General features: G+C 45.1%; 1 protein-coding gene across 1 annotated transcript in view; it reads right to left on the reverse strand.

Annotated features, from left to right (window-relative positions):
* The window catches only part of unc5db (unc-5 netrin receptor Db), a gene marked incomplete at both ends in the record, with an annotated part of 192,231 nt that extends 175,553 nt beyond the window's left edge, over nucleotides 1-16,678 (reverse strand). The window contains one exon of the mRNA XM_079222973.1: nucleotides 16,594-16,678. Coding sequence (XP_079079099.1) covers nucleotides 16,594-16,678 — 85 coding nt within the window. The remainder of the gene's footprint in view (nucleotides 1-16,593) is intronic.
* Nucleotides 16,679-19,118: the final 2,440 nt, after the last annotated feature.

Below are 19,118 nucleotides of genomic sequence, written 5' to 3' on the forward strand. Positions count from 1 at the left end.
AACATGGTGTTCGTTATGGACAAACTGTGGCTAGCACAGAAGTCCAACAACAAAACACCGTCCGGGTTCAGATCGGGCAAGCCGTTCCTCCCAATCACGCCCCGCCAGGTTTCTCTGTCATTGCCCGTGTGAGCATTGAAGTCTCCCAGGAGAACTATGGAGTCGGCAGGCGGCGCCCTTTCCAGAACCCCTCCCACCGACTCCAAGAAGGCCGGATACTCCGAAATGCTGTTCGGTGCATAAGCACAAACAACAGTTAGAGCCTAACTCCCCGTAACCCGTAGGTGCAGGGAGGCGACCCTCTCGTTCTCCGGGGAAAAACTCCAACATAGCGGCGCTCAGCCGGGGGCTCGTGAGTATCCCCACTCCCGCCCGGCGCCTCTCACCCAGGGCAACTCCAGAAAAGGACAAAGTCCAACCCTTCTCCAGAAGCTTGGTTCCAGAGCCCATGCTGTGCGTGGAGGTGAGCCCAACTATATCTAGCTGGTACCGCTCCACCTCCTGCACCAGCTCCGGCTCTTTCCCCGCTAGCGAGGTGACGTTCCACGTCCCTAGAGCTAGTCTATGCCGCAGGTGATCGGCTCGCCCAGGTCTCCCGCCTGGCCTGCCGTCCGGTCTGCATAGCACCTGACCCCGATGCTTCCCCCCCGCGGGTGGTGAGTCCACAGGGTTGCTGGTCCATGATCTTTTTTCGGGCTGAGCCCGACCGGGCCCCATGGGTGAAAGCCCGGCCACCAGACGCTCGCCGTCGAGCTCCCCTCCAGGGTCTGGCTCCGGGAGGGTGCCCCGGTTTCCCTTGTCCGGGCGAGGTAGCGTCATTCCGTGGGCCGTAAATCATCAGGGTTTTTTGAACCGCTCTTGGTCTGGGCTCTCCCCTGAGACCTGTTTGCCTTGGGATACCCTACCAGGGGCTGACGCCCCGGACAACATAGCTCCCAGGATCACTGAGCCACTCAAACTCCTCCACCACGTTAAGGTAGCGGTTCAGCAATGGAGTGTTTTCAAGTTTTATTTCAAAATATCGGGAAGGATTTCATGTTTTTTATGATTTGTTGGCAATAATCCTTCTTTCTTCGTGATGGATAATTAACACACTAGTATTTGTAAGTTTGCAGCCTTTCAAATACCGACTTGCGCGTCTTTACTCTGCGAATAAACAACGCGGAAATGCAAAATGCACACCTTCAAATATCTTGTGTCAAAACTATTTGAGAAACCGGCACCGATGCAAATCTGAAACAGTTGTTGTTGGTTGCCGAGGTCCAACTCCTGGGATCCTGTTGCCCCGGATAGAGTCTGGCAGGCTGTGTATATAAAGCCTTATAGCTCTTGCAAAGTAGCTGTTTTCATAACCCTCAGCTACACTATTCTCTGTGTGTCCATTACGCACAACTTGATTGGTCGATGCCTTTACGTGCAGTGTAAAGGCTCTGAAAAATTCACCTGGTTCCAGAAAAAAATAAAATACAGTGCTTTTTTTTGCGTAAAAGTACTGTAAATTTCTTGCATGCGAAAATATATATATATATGGACATGCGAATGAATCCAAAGTATGGAAAGGCCTTTAATGTAATACCTGTAATGAGTCAAAGGCTTTCTTTTCCTGTTTCAACAGAACAATCTACTAATTTCAACAGAATCATAGTTATAGCTATTTAATCATTTCAATTTTACATTTTTTTTTAGAATTTAAAGTTATAGCTATTTTATAATTTAATTGTAGCTTATTTTCTCATTGCACAGCCTCCTCTGTTGCTCTGCCTTCAGCCTGCAGCTTCCATCCTATTGGTTAAGGATCTGGTTAAGAGCTCATCCAATCACACTTCACCTCTGTTTCTCTGGTAGATTAGCGGTTTAAACTACATACAGAGGCCTTCTAGCATTATGGACGTCTGTTTTGCCGCCGCGCCCAGCTGTTGAACAGCTGATTGAGACTATGACTCAGACTGAAGGCGCAGGTAGAAAATCCACAGACCGCCACTGAATTTCAATGACATTACAGACTAACCAATGATAATAAATAATTCCCTGTTGCCCTTATTGTTACTGACAATGTAACTTCACATCTAGACTTAACTGTATCCATCACTATAACTAAAGAGAAGCAAATATTAAGCTTTTCCATAGTTGTAAAACATACAGCATGTTGTATCCAGCTGTATCCTTGGATATTAATTTCATATAAACATTCAATAAGTCCATTTCCCTTTGACAAACGTGTCAAAACACTAAACCACTTTGAAGTACTTGCAGAAAGACAGGGACAATGGAGGCCAGCATGACCGAACGCCGGTCGCTGCTGGTCATCCAATAAGCTGAAGGGTCTCGTCAGGCCGCGTTCAGGGGGACGCCATTTCATGTCATCAACGGCAGGAAGAGGCACGATGAGGCCTGGCGTGAAGCAAACCAGCAGCGGCCTCGGGGCCACGCTGCGGCTGCAAGCCACACGGTTGCATAACCGCTATCAAGTCAAAATAATGATAATGCGGTTTATAAAAAGACATCAGGGATGCTGTGTGGGCACATGGCACGGGAAAATCAGCGGAGACGCAAACATAGGCTCGCGAGGTCGAGATGAATACACGGCGGTTTACATGGGAGGGTTGAGTAATCGGCAGCGGCGCCGACCCCGGAGAACCCTGAGATTGTATCAAAAGCCAAAATGAGTTTCAAAAGAGAGAATTTCGAGCACAAGAAAAGGAGTCAGTAGGAGGACGCCTCAGGCCCACGAGGAACTGAGGAGTTACACAGCCGATACCCGCCCGCTAAAGTCAAAGCCGGAGCGGAGGCACGATGCAATATCCATATTGTAAACGCTTTACCGGGTCACACGGCGAGTTGTTCCCCTCCATCACTCTCATTAAAACACAGAGACAACACAGGCTCTTTGTGGCTCAACACTCAAATAAAGTCAGTGAAAGGTTGGACGTGGAAAACACACACCAGGTGTTTGATCACCTTAAAAGAAAAAAGCATCCAGACGCCCGTCTTGAAAATATGCCGAAAAGCCATCGAAGCCTAAATGCCCGACATCTCTCTCCGCCGCTGCGGTGGCAGGTTTGAAATGTATTTTCATATTACCCTCCGCTTCACACCGGCCGCTGCTGTCGGCCCGGTGCCGGTCGTTTGTCAACCCGGGAGCCCGATACCGGCAGTGAGCGATGTCACGCGAGGTACTGAAGGATCAGACCGTATGAAGCGGGGAGGCGGCCGGGAAGGTGCCTTTGAGGAGGCTTCTCTCAATTATGAAAAATGCATGTGTCGCATATTTTAAGCATGGATATCACCGTCTAACCATAAAGTGATGAAGGCCTCTCACCATCGTTGTCAAAGTGGAGACGTTTGTCATGAATACTGTTGCTTGGCCCTCAATGTTTCATTTCACCAAATTAACATTCCCTCTCTGAAACAGTGGAATTAAAGAAAACCCCAGACACTTTGGGAAATCTGGTGATTTATCATTTTACCGTGACCTTGACAGAAGATAATCTGCGAATATGAAGCGGCCCTTTTTTTCTTTACACACTGTATCGGTGGATTTACGTATTTCCTGGACAGCCAAAGCTGGATCAGACCCAGCGGCAGACACAAATCCGTGGGAGGCCATTTTATTTCTGGAAGCGGGCGCGATGTAAACATAACAGTTAGTTTTCTGGGTAGCATTTTTTGGGACTTATTTGGAAACATCATAGACGTTGACAGCATCACTATATTCATATATAACCTACAGTACAGACTACCCAGCTAGTCGCTGCCAGGATGTGCTGTAATGTCTAAACCAGCAACAACTAAACATGCCATATACTCATAAGCATTGGGGCTGAGCTGAATTATTTTGTATTTCTTTTGATAAAAAAAAAAGCATTTTTTGCATTTTCTGCTTTTTTAATAGAAGAGTACATATTTTTAATTTTGGAAAAACTAAAAATCTGTTGTTTTCTTTCAGATTAATTATGAATTGTGATAACATATGAAGTATTGCTCCTCCACTGTAACTCACTCAGCATCTTGCTCCTGTGGCCTTTGGGTATCTACGGCTGTTGTGATTGGATGAGCCGCTTTAATGGACCTGCCTGATCGGATGTATTTCGTGGTCAAAGGACAAGCTTTAAAACGGTGGATGAACCTATTTAATTTCCTATTTATCCAACACAATAAAAGCCCCCCGCTCTGTGTGCTGCGTACTCTTCCTCCCTGCAGTATAGACTTGTTTTATTGGAGAATAGCCACGAACAAAGCTTCTCTAATTGGGTGTTGAACACATTTAATTTCCTGTAAATCCTTCACAATGGAATTCCCTTTTGTTATTTCAATTTGAATGAGGAAATGGGACTCAGACAGCAGGTCCTCTCTTCCATTTGCTGGAGACCTGCATCTGTTTACTGTCCAAGATTGTGTCCTCATGCTGTCCAACGCCTCGCTGAGATCCCAACTCAAGGCGAGCCAGGCCCCCATGTGGTCTGGCTGATCTGATCACGAGCAGGATCCCATGTGAGGTCCCGGATCCCGGCGCAGAAGCCACCACAGCCTCTGGTGCAGCACGCAGAAGAGTGTGTGTGCAGCTCCAACTTCATTAAAGAGCATTATTAGTTTTGCAATGTCTGTGGAAAGAACACTACTATGTAATACCACGTAAATGATATATTTTACTGCCGAGTAAATCTTTAAAAACAAAAGCTCTGAAAATGAAAACTCGCAGAAAAAAATAATGTTCAAACCTAAAATAACATGACATTTAAATAGTAATAAGGTAATCCTAGCCACGGGTTATGCATTGCTGGTCCGTGCTGCTGCATCTGCAGAGAGTCCGCTCTGCGTCTGTCACGCTGATTGTTCTGGGCATCGACCTGCTGTTGGAGAGAGTGTGAGCCTCCAGCGCTGAAGAGGATGCAAGTGCGGCAAGACGGTGACACCATGCAGGCAAGGTGACACAGCTGGCCTGTTTCCTGTTGGACAGAGCTGCTGCTGCTGGGAACTGTGTCAGGGAGTCCGGAGAACTGTGCAGCACAGACCACAAGCAGCACAGGCCACAAGCAGCACAGACCACAAGCAGCACAGACCACAAGTATCACCGGCTACAAGCAGCACAGGCCACAAGCAGCACAGACCACAAGCAGCACAGACCACAAGCAGCACAGACCACAAGTATCACCGGCTACAAGCAGCACAGACCACAAGCAGCACAGACCACAAGCAGCACAGGCCAGAAGTAGCACAGGCCAGAAGTAGCACAGACCACAAGCAGCACAGACTACAAGCAGCACAGACCACAAGTAGCACAGGCCACAAGCAGCACAGACCACAAGTATCACAGACCACAAGTATCACAGGCCACAAGCAGCACAGACTACAAGCAGCACGACCACAAGCAGCACAGGCCACAAGCAGCACAGACCACAAGCAGCACAGACCACAAGCAGCACAGGCCACAAGCAGCACAGCTACAAGCAGCACAGACCACAAGCAGCACAGACCACAAGTATCACCGGCCACAAGCTGCACAGCTACAAGCAGCACAGACCACAAGCAGCACAGACCACAAGTATCACCGGCCACAAGCAGCACAGACTACAAGTATCACAGGCCACAAGCAGCACAGACCACAAGCTGCACAGACTACAAGCAGCACAGACTACAAGCAGCACAGACTACAAGCAGCACAGACCACAAGCAGCACAGACTACAAGCAGCACAGACCACAAGCAGCACAGACTACAAGCAGCACAGACTACAAGCAGCACAGACCACAAGCTGCACAGCGGCACTGAGATGGCCTCAATGATTTCTTGGAAATGAGTGTTGATGAAATTCAAAAATGGCCCGAAAATGACTTTTTACCCATTACAGAAATGGAGTAGGTAACCTTTTTTCACTAATGTTCGAGGCCGTTGAGTGAGACTTAAAATTGTGGTCCTGCTTATACTATTTAACTATTTTTACTAAATTCATCAGTAATCTGATGCATGATTATTTTCTGAAATGTAAAGAGCTGTTCCATGTAGTTCGATGCTCCCCAAGCCTGTTGATAGTACATTATTGTATTGTTTTATTTTACTCCGTCAGGATGCCTTCAGAAGAGGTATTTCCATTTTTTTCCTTTCTGCCTCAGGCAAAAAGTCAGAAGTCCACTCAAGCGGTCGCAAACCGTTTTGACGCCATTGAGTAAGTTCTCCCCCCTGACTGGAAGCGCGGCTCATGGCCGTATAAAACAGGCAATAAAGGGTGTTTTGAGAAAGTGTGACCTTTCTCAAAAACGCAGCCATTTGAGGCCCTTGGGCATGCAGCCAAAAGCGGCCACCCAAAATAGTCTGCAGTGTGCTGCAGCAGAATGCAGGAATAGCCGAGGACAGACACAGAGGTGCACACTGCATCACACGCGCTTCCAACACCGCGTTACGCTGGAATGGGAATAAACCGGGGCTATTTTCTTTCGACCCACTAATTGGTAATTCGTCCAATCAGTGGACCTGCTTTCCTTTACAAATGATAGGATGATCGCCGAAGGCTCCCTTTGTGTGTTAACAATCCCATTTTAACCCTTGTGTTGTCTTGGGGTCAAAATGACCCATCAACACACATACATATACACTCGTACACGGGTCATTTTGACCCCAAGACAACACAAGGGTTAAGTAAACACATAAAAGGCAACTCATAGAATAAATCAAGAGTCACCACAATGACCTTCTACTCTACCACGCCATCAACAACAAAGAGTAGGGAATGACGCTATTTCTCTGTGTACTGAGGCTTTGAAATAACTACATTCTGGTTGATATAAATCACATGATCGTCTTTACACACTAAAGTCTTTAAACACGTCTTTAAAACGTCTTTAAACACTTCGCCACATACACTTAACTTTAACGTAACTTAAACACACATGTCACTTTAACATACACTTATATTAATGTTATCTGTTGTCTGAGCACTTTATCTTGATCTATAATTGATTTAAACATCATTGCACTGTTGCTGTCGTTGGCTGTTTGTCTCGTCTAATGTCTAATGTCTAATGTCTAATGTATGCACCTTCCGCCTAACAAAATTCCTCGCTTGTGCAAACATTCCTGGCAATAAACGGATTCTGATTTTGATCTGACACTATGTTCACATCATACTGAAAGATGTGTTCAGACCTAATATTAAGGGTTTTAATAACAAATAACACCATACCACTGTTAAGATGGGGAAAATAACTCTGTGTGTGTGTGTGTGTGTGTGTGTGTGAGAGCCACTGGTCACAAACGGCGTGGTCCAATGACTAACACGTCCCCGCCAGCGGAGGCCTCCAGGTCCTCCAGGCAGGACGGGACACGGCGAGCTCAGACTGGCGCTCGGCGCTCCATTCATCACGACGTGTCCTTCAGCAGCGCTCTGTCCCGGTAGAGCTGCTGCTACACCATGGATCAACAGAGGACATGTTTGAACAGCTGACCCAAGGCCATGAAAGTTGGTCCAGCAGCAGCAGAGAACCATCAGCGTTGGCTTATCAAAGGCCATTTGTCAGGCGTCCGAGAAGATGCCCGTGATTTAATACTGGAGAGGCTGGTGCTGCGGCTGCTGGCCTTTCTGCTCACTTTCTGCTGCTCGGCTGCTTCCTGAGATGCTAGAGATGAAATTTGGCCAAGTCATCTGTTGGAGGCTTTGATGGATGTCAGAGGATCACCAAAGTCAATATCTCAATACCATAAATGTACAAATTGAATGTCAATCCATCGTAAAGTAGCCAACATGTTTTATTCTGGACCAAAGTGGTGGACTTGCCATCCATAAAGCTATGTCCCCATTATGTAGCTGCTCCTGGACAGTTTGCACGGGTTTGGATTATTGATGAATGCATATTTTTGGGGTTGAGTGGTTTTTCATTGGCTCTCGCACTGGGTTGGGTGACCTGCACATTACTAAATGATGGGCTTTGAGTGTGAACATCAGAACTGGCATAAGTTTGGTCTAATGAATGCATGAATATGTTTCTTATGACCCTCGTACCACGATGGCAGCAACGCATAATGACACATCGTTAAAGTGACATAATGACACATCGTTAAAGTGACATAATGACACATCGTTAACGACGTAACATGACCCCGTTAGCATCGCCCTGGTTCCCTCAAAAAAAAACAATGTGGTTATTCCATCGGACGTGTTTGACAAACTGTCAGATAATAGTTACTGTTGGGTTCGCAATGTTTTTGATTTTGAATCTTGCTAGCATAGCGTTCGCTCAGGGTTCTATGAGCTGACTACACATATCTCCCGTAGCAAAGACGTCTCTAAGGTAGCAGTTGATAACATTTCCATTGTGAACGGTTTGATATTAATATATTAAATCAAACCCTCTAGCGTCACCCAAAAACATTGGTTATATTTTGGTTGAAAGAATTCAAATTACTGGTCTTTATTTTGTTTCTTTGAGAAGAGACCAACGCACTACCTTCATTATTGGTAATTAGGAGAAAAAGGTGCCTTCTGGACAGCTTTAAGTCTGTTATCATTTTGCTAAATAATTGCGTTAATAACATTTAAATGTGGAGAAAAAAGGGTTTTTATGTTTATTTATAATTCAATAAAGTCTACCAGGTGGAGGGCACTAAGTGCACTCAGTGGTCGATTCAGTTCATTTTGAGATTTGCAGATTCTTTCGACCAACCAATTGGTTAAAGATAGCGTGGCCAATAAAAACAAAAGGAGGTCGACTCCAAACAACACACAGAATAACGACACTCCTTTGGCTTGCTATGGACGGACTGCGTAGGATTCACTTAGAAAGTCTTTCAAAAGGCCGTTTGCCTGAGACGGGCTGACACAGATTTCAGTCGTGACCCCATACATCAACGGGACATGTTTTCCGATAACAATATTGAATTCTCTTTGACTTGATAAGAGATGAGGCCTCACCTATCACCTGACTCTGATTCTATAGAAGCTCCCGCCCAGATGCTATCAAATAAAGTCGGTGATGCACACACACACACACACACACACACACACACACACACACACACGGTAGGCCTTATGGCTGCGTGGAGGCTTGCTAAATAGGATGCTATCATAAAGCGGCCTTGTAAAAAGCTCATCAGGTCCGCACCATCTGTAAACACAGACATGAAGAAGTTGATGGAGCCCGCGCAAACCTGACACCTCTAATTCTGGAGTCTATTCCAGCATCTATGCGGCAGCATTTGCAAAGACCATATTAATGTGCAAAGAAAAGGGAGGGAACGAGCTGCTTTTTCATAAAGACCGCATTCCACTTGTGCTGATGCTTGAGAGTAATTGCTCCACAGGGCAAGTGTGATTAATTACAGTATGCAGCAATAAATGTTTTTATTTAGAGCACATGTATGGATCTTCAGAGATAACGGAAAGGAAGATGATGTTCAATTAATAGCTATGAATATTTAAGCGGTTTTGTATATGAAAAACAAGTAGTATCACCCATACAGATACAGAAAAACTACTTTTTTATGCGTCGCTGTTATATGCTTTCCACAGTTCTCATCTATTATTTATGATGTATGAATATTCCATGGATATTAATATATTTTCTCCTGCTGTTGTTTCGACCCTTTCACTTTGTATTAATGGCTATGTGTACAGTTAACAATGCAGACTAAATTAAAATTGGAACATTGCCACTTTCAATTTGTCCAGAAATACAAATAATATCTATTCTATTAACATTGTCAGAGAAACAATACATCTTGTCTCTAGTTATAGATATGATTTTTTTAGACAGTTTGCCCTGCAGAAATCTGTTTTGTCAGCATTATACAGTGAATTCTCCCCCTCACACATTTAAATCCCAAGTGGTTTTCATCCTCAGGGAGCGATGAAGAAGTGTTGACATGGATCACTCGGGGCTCACGCAAAGATTGCAATATTCAAAAAGAAAACCTACTTGGCTGCAGTCTAGACAGGAGTGTGGGATGAAGATGTGTGGCACTACGAGCACAGCTGATTGGATGTCCTGACGGAGATGGATGAAGGGGATCTGCAGCTTTGGTGCATGGTTCACACTATGACTGAGTGGGTCCTCTCATCCGGCCCTGACTGCCGTCCCCTCAGATGAAGTCAAACGGAAGCTGCAGGGTTTCACAGGAGTTCTGAACAACAGAACCCCGTGACCCGCTGGTTCTCCGGGAATGACGGAATTTGCGGCGGCTTGTGATTATTGCAGTATCGAGACGAATGCAGTGGCTGAAATATTTCCGCTTCGGTGCCATGAACAAATATTTTCATATCAATAAATCCGTAGATTATCTTCTTGATTAATCGACTAAGCAGGTAGTCTTTAAAATTGCAGAAATTAGTGAAAATCCTATATTCAACTTTTTCATTTTTACTAATATAGGCTAATGTTATTTTTGTTACTCAGATTGCACAAATTGTTGGATTTTTTTCTTCTTCAACTCGTTCATGCATGCAGTGCGTTCTTTGTACTATGGCAGTTTTTACGAAATTGTTATTTATAAAATCACGTTATATTGCTGACAGTCAAAGTCTGGCTTATTCTGCAGCCAACTCAATCCCCTGAGGAAGACTGTGGGATGCGGTCAAAAGCCTTAAAAAGATGCTCTAAAATACAGCTTGAGTTACATTTCCTTTTTTACATTTTTGGGATGAACTAAGTCAGGAATTAACTCGGAAATAACCAAAACCTTAAAAGATTCAATTCAAGCGTTTTCAGAATCCTCACATTTGTGTTTGCCTTAAACAAAGTGAGTGAGTTAGTTTGGTTGCCAGTTAAAGCTGTGGTAGGAAGAATATTTCTCTGATAACTTTTCAGCATATTGTTTTTCAAGTGGTCTGACAAACAAATAGATTCCTCTTGGCTCTGTTTTGGGGGCTTTATAAAATCGAGCTGGTGAAGGGAGACTTTGGCCAATCACAGGACATGTTTAGGGTTCCTACTGGTCGGGGAGAAAACGTTGCTAATCGTTAGCCTTCTGGCAGGAACACAGTCATAATCAGGATGATGGTCGAAGTGAATGCCCACGCTCATCTGGTGGGAGGGGCTTAGGACAGAAAGTGGAATTAAAAATGTTGCTGTTATTTTGCATTTGCGTTTTCCAAAAAGCTCCCTACCCTAAACTGTATTACAATATGCTGAAAGGCTTCATGGATTATTGTTTTTACCAATTTAGCCAAAAGGTAAACGGCTGCCGACCCCAGCAGTAATTAACTATTATTTCATCTCCACGGCTTTATTATTTGTTCAAGCCAGTGTTGTAAAAAAAATATATTCTATGTTCTAATTTTTTGTTCTTGACGTTCAACTTAACACAACCTAAACATGCCTCAGGCTCGTCCACTCCTACAAAGGTCCTGGAACCGGGCGGCTCGACACCAGAGCCTTTCTGACAGGCCGAAAGAAACAGATGACACACAGCAGCTTTGAAAAAAAGAAATTGAAGGTGTAAGTAGCATTCAGCCACATAGCGGACAGGAGAAGCCAATGAGCTGCAGGGCTGATTGCTGACTACATTAAGCCTCTTAGGCGGCCCGCTGATGAATTGACTCGTTGAAATGTGAAGGTAATAGTCTTGACATAGCAAAGACATTACTCAGCTGCTGCACCTGCAAAAGTCCCCAAATGACAGCAAAGCCACGCAGGAGCCGGTCCAATATGAAAGAGGACTTTGCTTTTATTACCATCATCATTACTGTATATCATTTCTGAATGTACAGCCATTGGTTTCATTTAAATGTAAATCCAGGCACTGAACTGCGCACGTTGTCACCCGCAGCAGCCTGACTATGATGATTCATTGTGGGGGATTGGCAGAGAAAATATAACAGCCTTTACTTTCTCTGAGGGAAAATAACAGATTTGACCTTTGTTTGTTTTCATGAAAGCCATGGACACAACAAAATAAGAAATAAACCTTGAGATTTCTCTTCTTCTCAAAGAGCATAAAAGTAGCCACAATATTTCCGGGCATCCTTTCTACTCTGTTCTCTTCTGTTCCTTTTTCCTTCTCCAGGGTCAAAGGTGAACTAAAGCCTGGGGAGAACGATGAGTCCACGTGTTGGAGAGAGGCAGCATGGAGCGACGGTTACTTGACACAGTTGGAGCCAGAAGACGCTGTTCACTGCTATCCAAGTCAAGCAAGGCAAACATCAGCGGCTCCGTCCCCTGATCTCTAACATATTCTTGGACTCCTAACTGGCATTAAGGAAACTTACAGCGCAGCACGTAGCATTACCGGCGAATCTACTGGGTGACATCAACAATCCTCAATTAAATATCGGATAATCCCTTTCCTCATTGTTTTTCCTCACACTGCACACAGACGCTAAATCACACAGCCCATAAACTAATCATCAAGACCTGAACAAATATGCCCGAGTGTCAAATTAAATCAACAGGAGCCTCATCAGCAGCCAGGTTATGAGGGATATTACATATGAGGGCATTCGGTTCTCTAGGTGGTACGAGATGAGATGATGGTACGAGGTAATAGCTGAGACCTCGTACCAAGGAAACATCTAGAAAGGAAGTCCGATCTATCACTTAAAATACTTAAAAGATCCGTTTCATGACCAGTCGTGTGTAACGCGGTTGAAAACAGCCTTTTGAGGTTTCCTAGCGGTCCCGAAAGGGAGGGGCCCCACTGTGCTAGCCCTCCCTTTCGTGACCGCTGGCCTGAGTCTCGCAGAGCGTCACCATTGATCCTTAAGAGCTTGCACTTTCCGGTCCCGCTGCGGCCGGAAACCGCCGCGTTTGATGCCGCTCTGGCGTCTGGTGCGTGCCACACTTGTTACGGTCACGGCGAGGAGAGGCCTGCAGAGACATGGCGACACCGAAGGTGTCAGTGCTGCACACGAGGAGCTGGAGACAGAGCGATGTCACGCTGTTGCCCTGACGATACGATGGGAGCATTGAGGATGCGTCCCGTGAGGTTTTTAAGCAGCTGCTTCGAAAGCGATAAGGATTGGTCCATTAATTAGTCAATAGACAGAAAAAAAATCTTTTTTTTAAATCTTTTTAATCACTCTGATTTCAACTTCTCAAGCGGGAGGGTTTTCTGTCTTCTGTATAATAATGAACTGACTATCCTTGAGTTTTGTATTAACGCTTGGATAAAACAAGGAATATGAAGACAAAGCTTTGAAACAAGAAAATGAATCAGAGTAAACGATAATGAAACCTTCTCTGTGTCTTTAAGTGATACACTGCCGATCTGGCCTGATGGCCAAATGTACAAATTCTGGTTTTGCCTTCTCTTTGCACACAGGAAGTGACGGATCTGAACCTTGAGACTTTCTCACAACAGCAGTGAACAAACACTCCTGAGAACATTTGAAGACGAGATCTCTGCTAAGGATCTCTTTGGTTGACAGAGCAACATAGTTTGTGTAAGAGTCCAGGGGTTCTGGGTATTGTAATCCCTCAACTTCTTATGCTATTGCTATTGAAGTAATTTAACATGAACCAGTTTTAAAGTGTATATTTACTGAGAGAAAGGTTGCACATCTGCGTGTATGGTCACCCTGGTCAGTCACTTTTAAATGTGTCTTTGTGGAAGCACTTTAAAGATGAATTCCTTTTAGAGTGTTATTGCAATACAAAAGGTTCACATTTGCAAATGCATGGATCTCCCAGCTGGCTGGCAAGAGAGATGCTGAATAAAGTTCAGATAAATATACGTATACATATTTTCGCCCTTGGCAGATGTCCTCATACACAGCGCGTTTTGTCTGTAGATTCATAACCTCAATCTAGAGTGTCTCTTTCTGCCTCCGTATGTTGGGGATTAATAGTTGAACTACACAACTTCGCTTCTGACAACATTGGCTGGGAAACTGAAGGCTGAATTTCATGGGAGGCAGAAAAAAACCATCTCTTCGTACAGGCCTGATACAAGATGAACTATTGAGTGCATTATAAACTGCTGATACACTCTCTAAAAACACATTTCTTTCTTTCTTCTTCTGGAAAGTTTAGTTGATATAACCCTGGTAGTATCATCAGATAGCCCCGTTGACATCATTGTGGGTTCGGCTTGAGACTTAAAGGGATCATCCAGGTGTTTTGAAGTGGGGTTATCCATAGTCAGTAACCTAGAACCTGCATCCCAGTTTTAGATAAGCAGGCGTTACCGGAGGGGAGCAAAGCAATGTACGGATGTGCACAGGGGCAGCAAATAGACACCCCAAAGAAAGCCCACCGTAGAGAAACCTATATATCAAGTGTACGCTGTATAATAGTTTTGCAGGTTTACATTGCTATAGTCAGCTATGCAGTTTATGTTCCCAAAGAGAAATTGAAGCCGTCGTCTATGCTCTCGCCAAAGCCAAAAGACTCCACTAAAAAGTCCGTAATTTTACCTCGTATAAATTTGGTTAGTTTGGCTTCACCAAAGTCACAGAATAACACAAACAAACTATCCAATCAGTGGTAGAACAGCACACACTACGAGATTAAAGGACTATTGCTTTCAATGGAGTCTGGTGGCTTTTACGATGATACAGCGGCTTCAATTCCCCATCAGAACAGCTGTCGGAATGAAAGGTAAAACAATGCAGATATTCTTATTATAAAGAACACTTAAATTGACATTGATTTATTTAATGTGGGCCATTTTGAGATGTTTAAAAAAGGTTCATCTGCTGCCCCCGTCCACAGGAGTGCATCACTTAGCCTCCGGGTTGGTTCTCCTGTCTGCTTCTCCAAACTGTGCTGTGCTGACCGTCATCAGACTGTTAAGAGACGTATACAACCATGCAACAGATCTGGGCATGTTTCAGGCAGGGAGGGTTTTTGAAAGATGTTACCAAGCTGCATTGTGGGAATTCCACTGTTTCTGGATGCTAGGGACTAAAATTTAGAATCTCTCGGCTGCTGCTTCAACTCTTTTTATTTTGTAATCCCCCAACTTCATGGTGGTGCAGTGACAAACAGCTGGAGCCTTAAACGTCTCATGGCTCGTATGTATGCTGTGTGCAGCCTGTGCTAATTGGTCTTGCAAGAAGATTTCCAGTGGTCACTAGCCAATAATTGGTGGGAATTAATGCATGGCTGCATTGTAAGAGCATTAAGTTCTCTGGGTTTTTCTTCTTTGTACAGCAAGACACCGTTCATGAAAATGTACTAAAAACAATACTGCCCAGGAATAACATATTTTTCTTCTGAAAGCTGCATACTAAACTCTCAATAGCCGAGCGACGCTGGTGCTCGGCACACGATGACCACGCCATGCGCCAACAACCCGTAACATAGAAGATCGGACAGAGAGACTCCACCAGAATCACCACAAAAAGCCGGAGTGTTCATGTGCTCCGTTTAGCCGGGGGACTCTGCACACCATGTTCAGTGACTGCATTGGGCGATGGGAGTCGTGATGCTGTGACCTCAATCTATTACTGCGCACAGTTCAGCTCCATGTGGCTGCAATACAGTGAGTTGAGACCATGCGGTGGCTCCATCAGCGGTATCAGATTCAAACAGCATCACTGCACCCTCTCACCCATAACCTACAGCCAGTGCCACAGCCGGTAAAGCGGGCGGCAGAAAGGATGATGGACTCTTTTCTTTAAGGCAAACACATTATTTTGTTGTAACATGTATGCAGTGGCTACAACTCAGTAAAAGCTCAGTGGGGGAAACGTCTTTAAGAAGTGGACCTCGCAGTCCTGACTTCAACCGTTGGATTGTGGACTATTTTGAAGCCTCGAGTTCGGTGATTTGGCCGTTGCCATCTTGGCTTTTTGCAACCAGTGAACAGGAAGTGACCATATTTGGACTGTGGAGGAGTGGCGTAGAGGCGCCTTATACAGCTCTGGTAGGATGCTTACCTGTCAATTACCGTGGCACACACTCAGACTCACAAGGTGAAAAATAATACAGAGTCCGCTGGTAAACATCCCACATGGAACTGGACCAGATGCCCAATCCCCAACAGGCTTCCCACCGGGCACAGCCACCACTCATGTATGTTTTAGCCAACCAAACATGTAAAACATGATCTAGTTGTAAATCAATAAGCCCTCCTGCCCTTTGGAAAACCTTTTTAACGTGTCAATTCTGTTCTTGTTCAACATGAATGCCTGCATCCAGTTCATGAGAAAAGGGAGTGGGTCGTGCTCGGATGAAGACAGAAGCAGTAACTCCGATATAAAAAACAGAAGTGCGCTGACATGCCTGTTGCACAGGCTGCCTGTGCGCCTCAGCCTCTCTCCTGGTGATGGATCCATTAAAGACTGCGCCAAACTGAGTAAAAACGGGACAATTGTCATCGATTTATGAGAAAGATAAACAGAGTGGGAAGTTGACGGCTTGATGAATCAACATCAGAGGCTTCAAATAGTGACATTAAGTCCCGGGGATGAATCAAAAGCACCCGTTTGGAGATGAAATGGCCACAGTGGTGTGTTTGCAGACCTTCAGAGATCCGCAAACATATTTACACACGCAATAGAAACGTGACAAGTGGTGCGTAACCGCGGGCATGGCACAGCGAGCCTGCTTGTATTCTGTTCTCTTTTTATTCTTCTCCTCGGTCCATCCACACACACACACACACACACACACACACACACACACACACACACACACACACACACACACACACACGCAGCTCCTACCTTTGGAGAGCACGGACACGGCGCAGCACACGAGCAGCAGGAGCGCCATCGCGGAGAGGTAACGTCCGTGTGTCAGCGCACCCATCACGGCGCGGAGCTCTCCGCGGGCACGCTGCGGGGCTCCGGGGATCCTCTCCCCGAGCTGGACGAGCCCGGCTGCGCGAGTTCCTCCAGGAAGCCAGGGAAGAGGACAGCTCGTTGCTCTGGTGAGGGGATGAGGAGGAGGAGAAGAAGAAGTGAACGGCTCACGCGCTGGACTGTCGGTCGGAAGGGAAGAAGCATCTTCACTTCACTTTTGCTGCGCGTGTGTGCGCGACGGGAGAGGCGTGCGCTCCGAGTTTTACCCCCCTTTCTCCAGGCATCATCATCACCATCATCATCATCCCGCGAGCCTGCCTCGTGTTAACCAATGGAGTGAGGGAGGCGGGGAGGAGGGGACTGAGGGGGAGGAGCATGTCTCCTACGTGTCAATGCATCGGGCAGGAGATCCGGGGACTAATGGAGAAACACAAAACAAACAAAGCACAAGGAGTTTGTTTCCCTTCTATTATGTGACAAAGCTGTGTCTGCTCTTCCGGGACAGTGGTCAACACCTGGTGACATATTTCGAGAAACGTGTAGCAGTCAAGATATGTGGTCAGTGTAATCAGTGCTAAACCTTCTCTGCTGGCCTCAACAGAATCACAAAGTTATAGCTATTTTATCATTTAATTGTTTGTCTTTTTTGTTTGTTTTTCTCATTGCACAGCTCCTGTCTTCCTCTGTTGCTCTGCCTTCTGCCTGCAGCAGTGCAGCTGGTTTTAAGGAGAGTTTTATCCAATCACATGTGTTCTCTCCTGTGTCTATGTCAGCAAAGCAGTTTAAGCCTTTGCAGATTAAAGTACACAGTGGTTGATTGTCATGGACTTCAACAAATCAGATCTTTAGTTTAACAAGCTGGGCGGATTCTTTGACGTGCAGCGCCTTGCGAAATGCCGTGGACGTATATGATTGATCAGTAGCCCAGCGTGACTATTAACATGCGCTGTGATTGGTCAGTGGGGCACGAAGCTTCTAGAAAGTTCCAGCTTTTACCTAGAACCAAGAAGCTACCTTGAAGCTCAGGCTGAAGCCTGAGAAACGGACTTGCTGGTGGATTTACTGATGACGCGTTTCGCACAGAGGGTTACGGGCATGTGGGGAGTGAAATGCTGGTTGTGTTACTTTAAAAAAAAAGTCTGCAGTCGTATTTAATCATACACAAGCCACATCGCTGTTGTTGCTGCTGGTCAGCCGGGACTGGGGCCGCGCCTCTCCCCTCACCACGGTGCATGACTCTTCTGACGGTGATAATAACCGGTAGCTATGGCGTCATAATGAGGTGATTTGGTTGTTCAGCTGTAGTCCCAGGTAGAAAATGCACGGCCCGCCACTGGTGTAATTACTGATTATTTCCTCTTCAATCACAGCAGACCAGGCGCCCCCGACTGCCAAGTACATTTCTAAGAAGTGTTTCTTGGCAGTCAGTAATGAATAAACTAAAAAGCCAAACATCTTCACAGGTATTTGGGGAACATAATATGTGCTTGAATTCTGTCAGTGAAAAAAAAAAGTTTAAACATCACTATGATAAAAAAAACTCACATGATGGAAGTGGCCACACTGGACAACTGCACTGGGGCCCGAAGACCGTCAGGGTTCAAGAGGGTGGCAATATAGTTTGTGTTGATGTGTTTATTACATTGTAATTAGTTTGGTGTTGCTTTATATGCATGACTGAGCTTGGACATTATTTTGAATAATATAAAATCTACGACATTAAGTAAAAACTGACTCAGTATACAGGCGGAGGAGGAGTTTAACCTTAACCACACCAGTCCAAAACTTCTTAACATGATTTCGAGGCGGCTGCAACAGTCCTAACCACTGCACTAACGTACCACCCAATTTGTCATAATTATATATTTTTTGCTTAATACGTAGACATGTTTTGGCTAAATCTCTCCTCACTTTATCTAATTGTTTTTCCTTGGAGCTGAGGACTCAGTGTTGCACTTCTGGACACTTTGGTTGTCGGACAAAATATTGAGTTCATGGCCATGTTGCTGAAGAACAGTCGGAGCAACTTGCTATTTGTAGTGAGCGATGCAGGTCTGTCGTCAGACACGACCATAACTGATTCACTTTTCATAATTTGTGCTGCTCGTTGTTTATTAGTCAACTTTGATTGAAGATGTGTCTACATTAATGACACAATTAAAAACTGAATACTTGCAATCCAAAAACCCTTATGGCACATTTCTTATTTGGCAAAGTTGCAGTTATAATAACTTTTATATGCAGTGACAGAGAAGCTCCTGCAAAGATGCGTCTACAATATCTTCATCTCTACCACACGGAAGGCCCGAAAGCCAGTTGTTTTCCCTGGTTTACGCCCGCTGCAGGATGCTACTAGTCAACAGGAATAACACTGACAATCAGAGGTGTCAAAAGTATTCACATTCATTACTCAGGTAGAAGTATAGATACTAGGGTTTAAAAATACT

Source organism: Taurulus bubalis, assembly GCF_910589615.1.
Source record: "Taurulus bubalis genome assembly, chromosome: 8".
NCBI classification, from domain to species: domain Eukaryota; kingdom Metazoa; phylum Chordata; class Actinopteri; order Perciformes; family Cottidae; genus Taurulus; species Taurulus bubalis.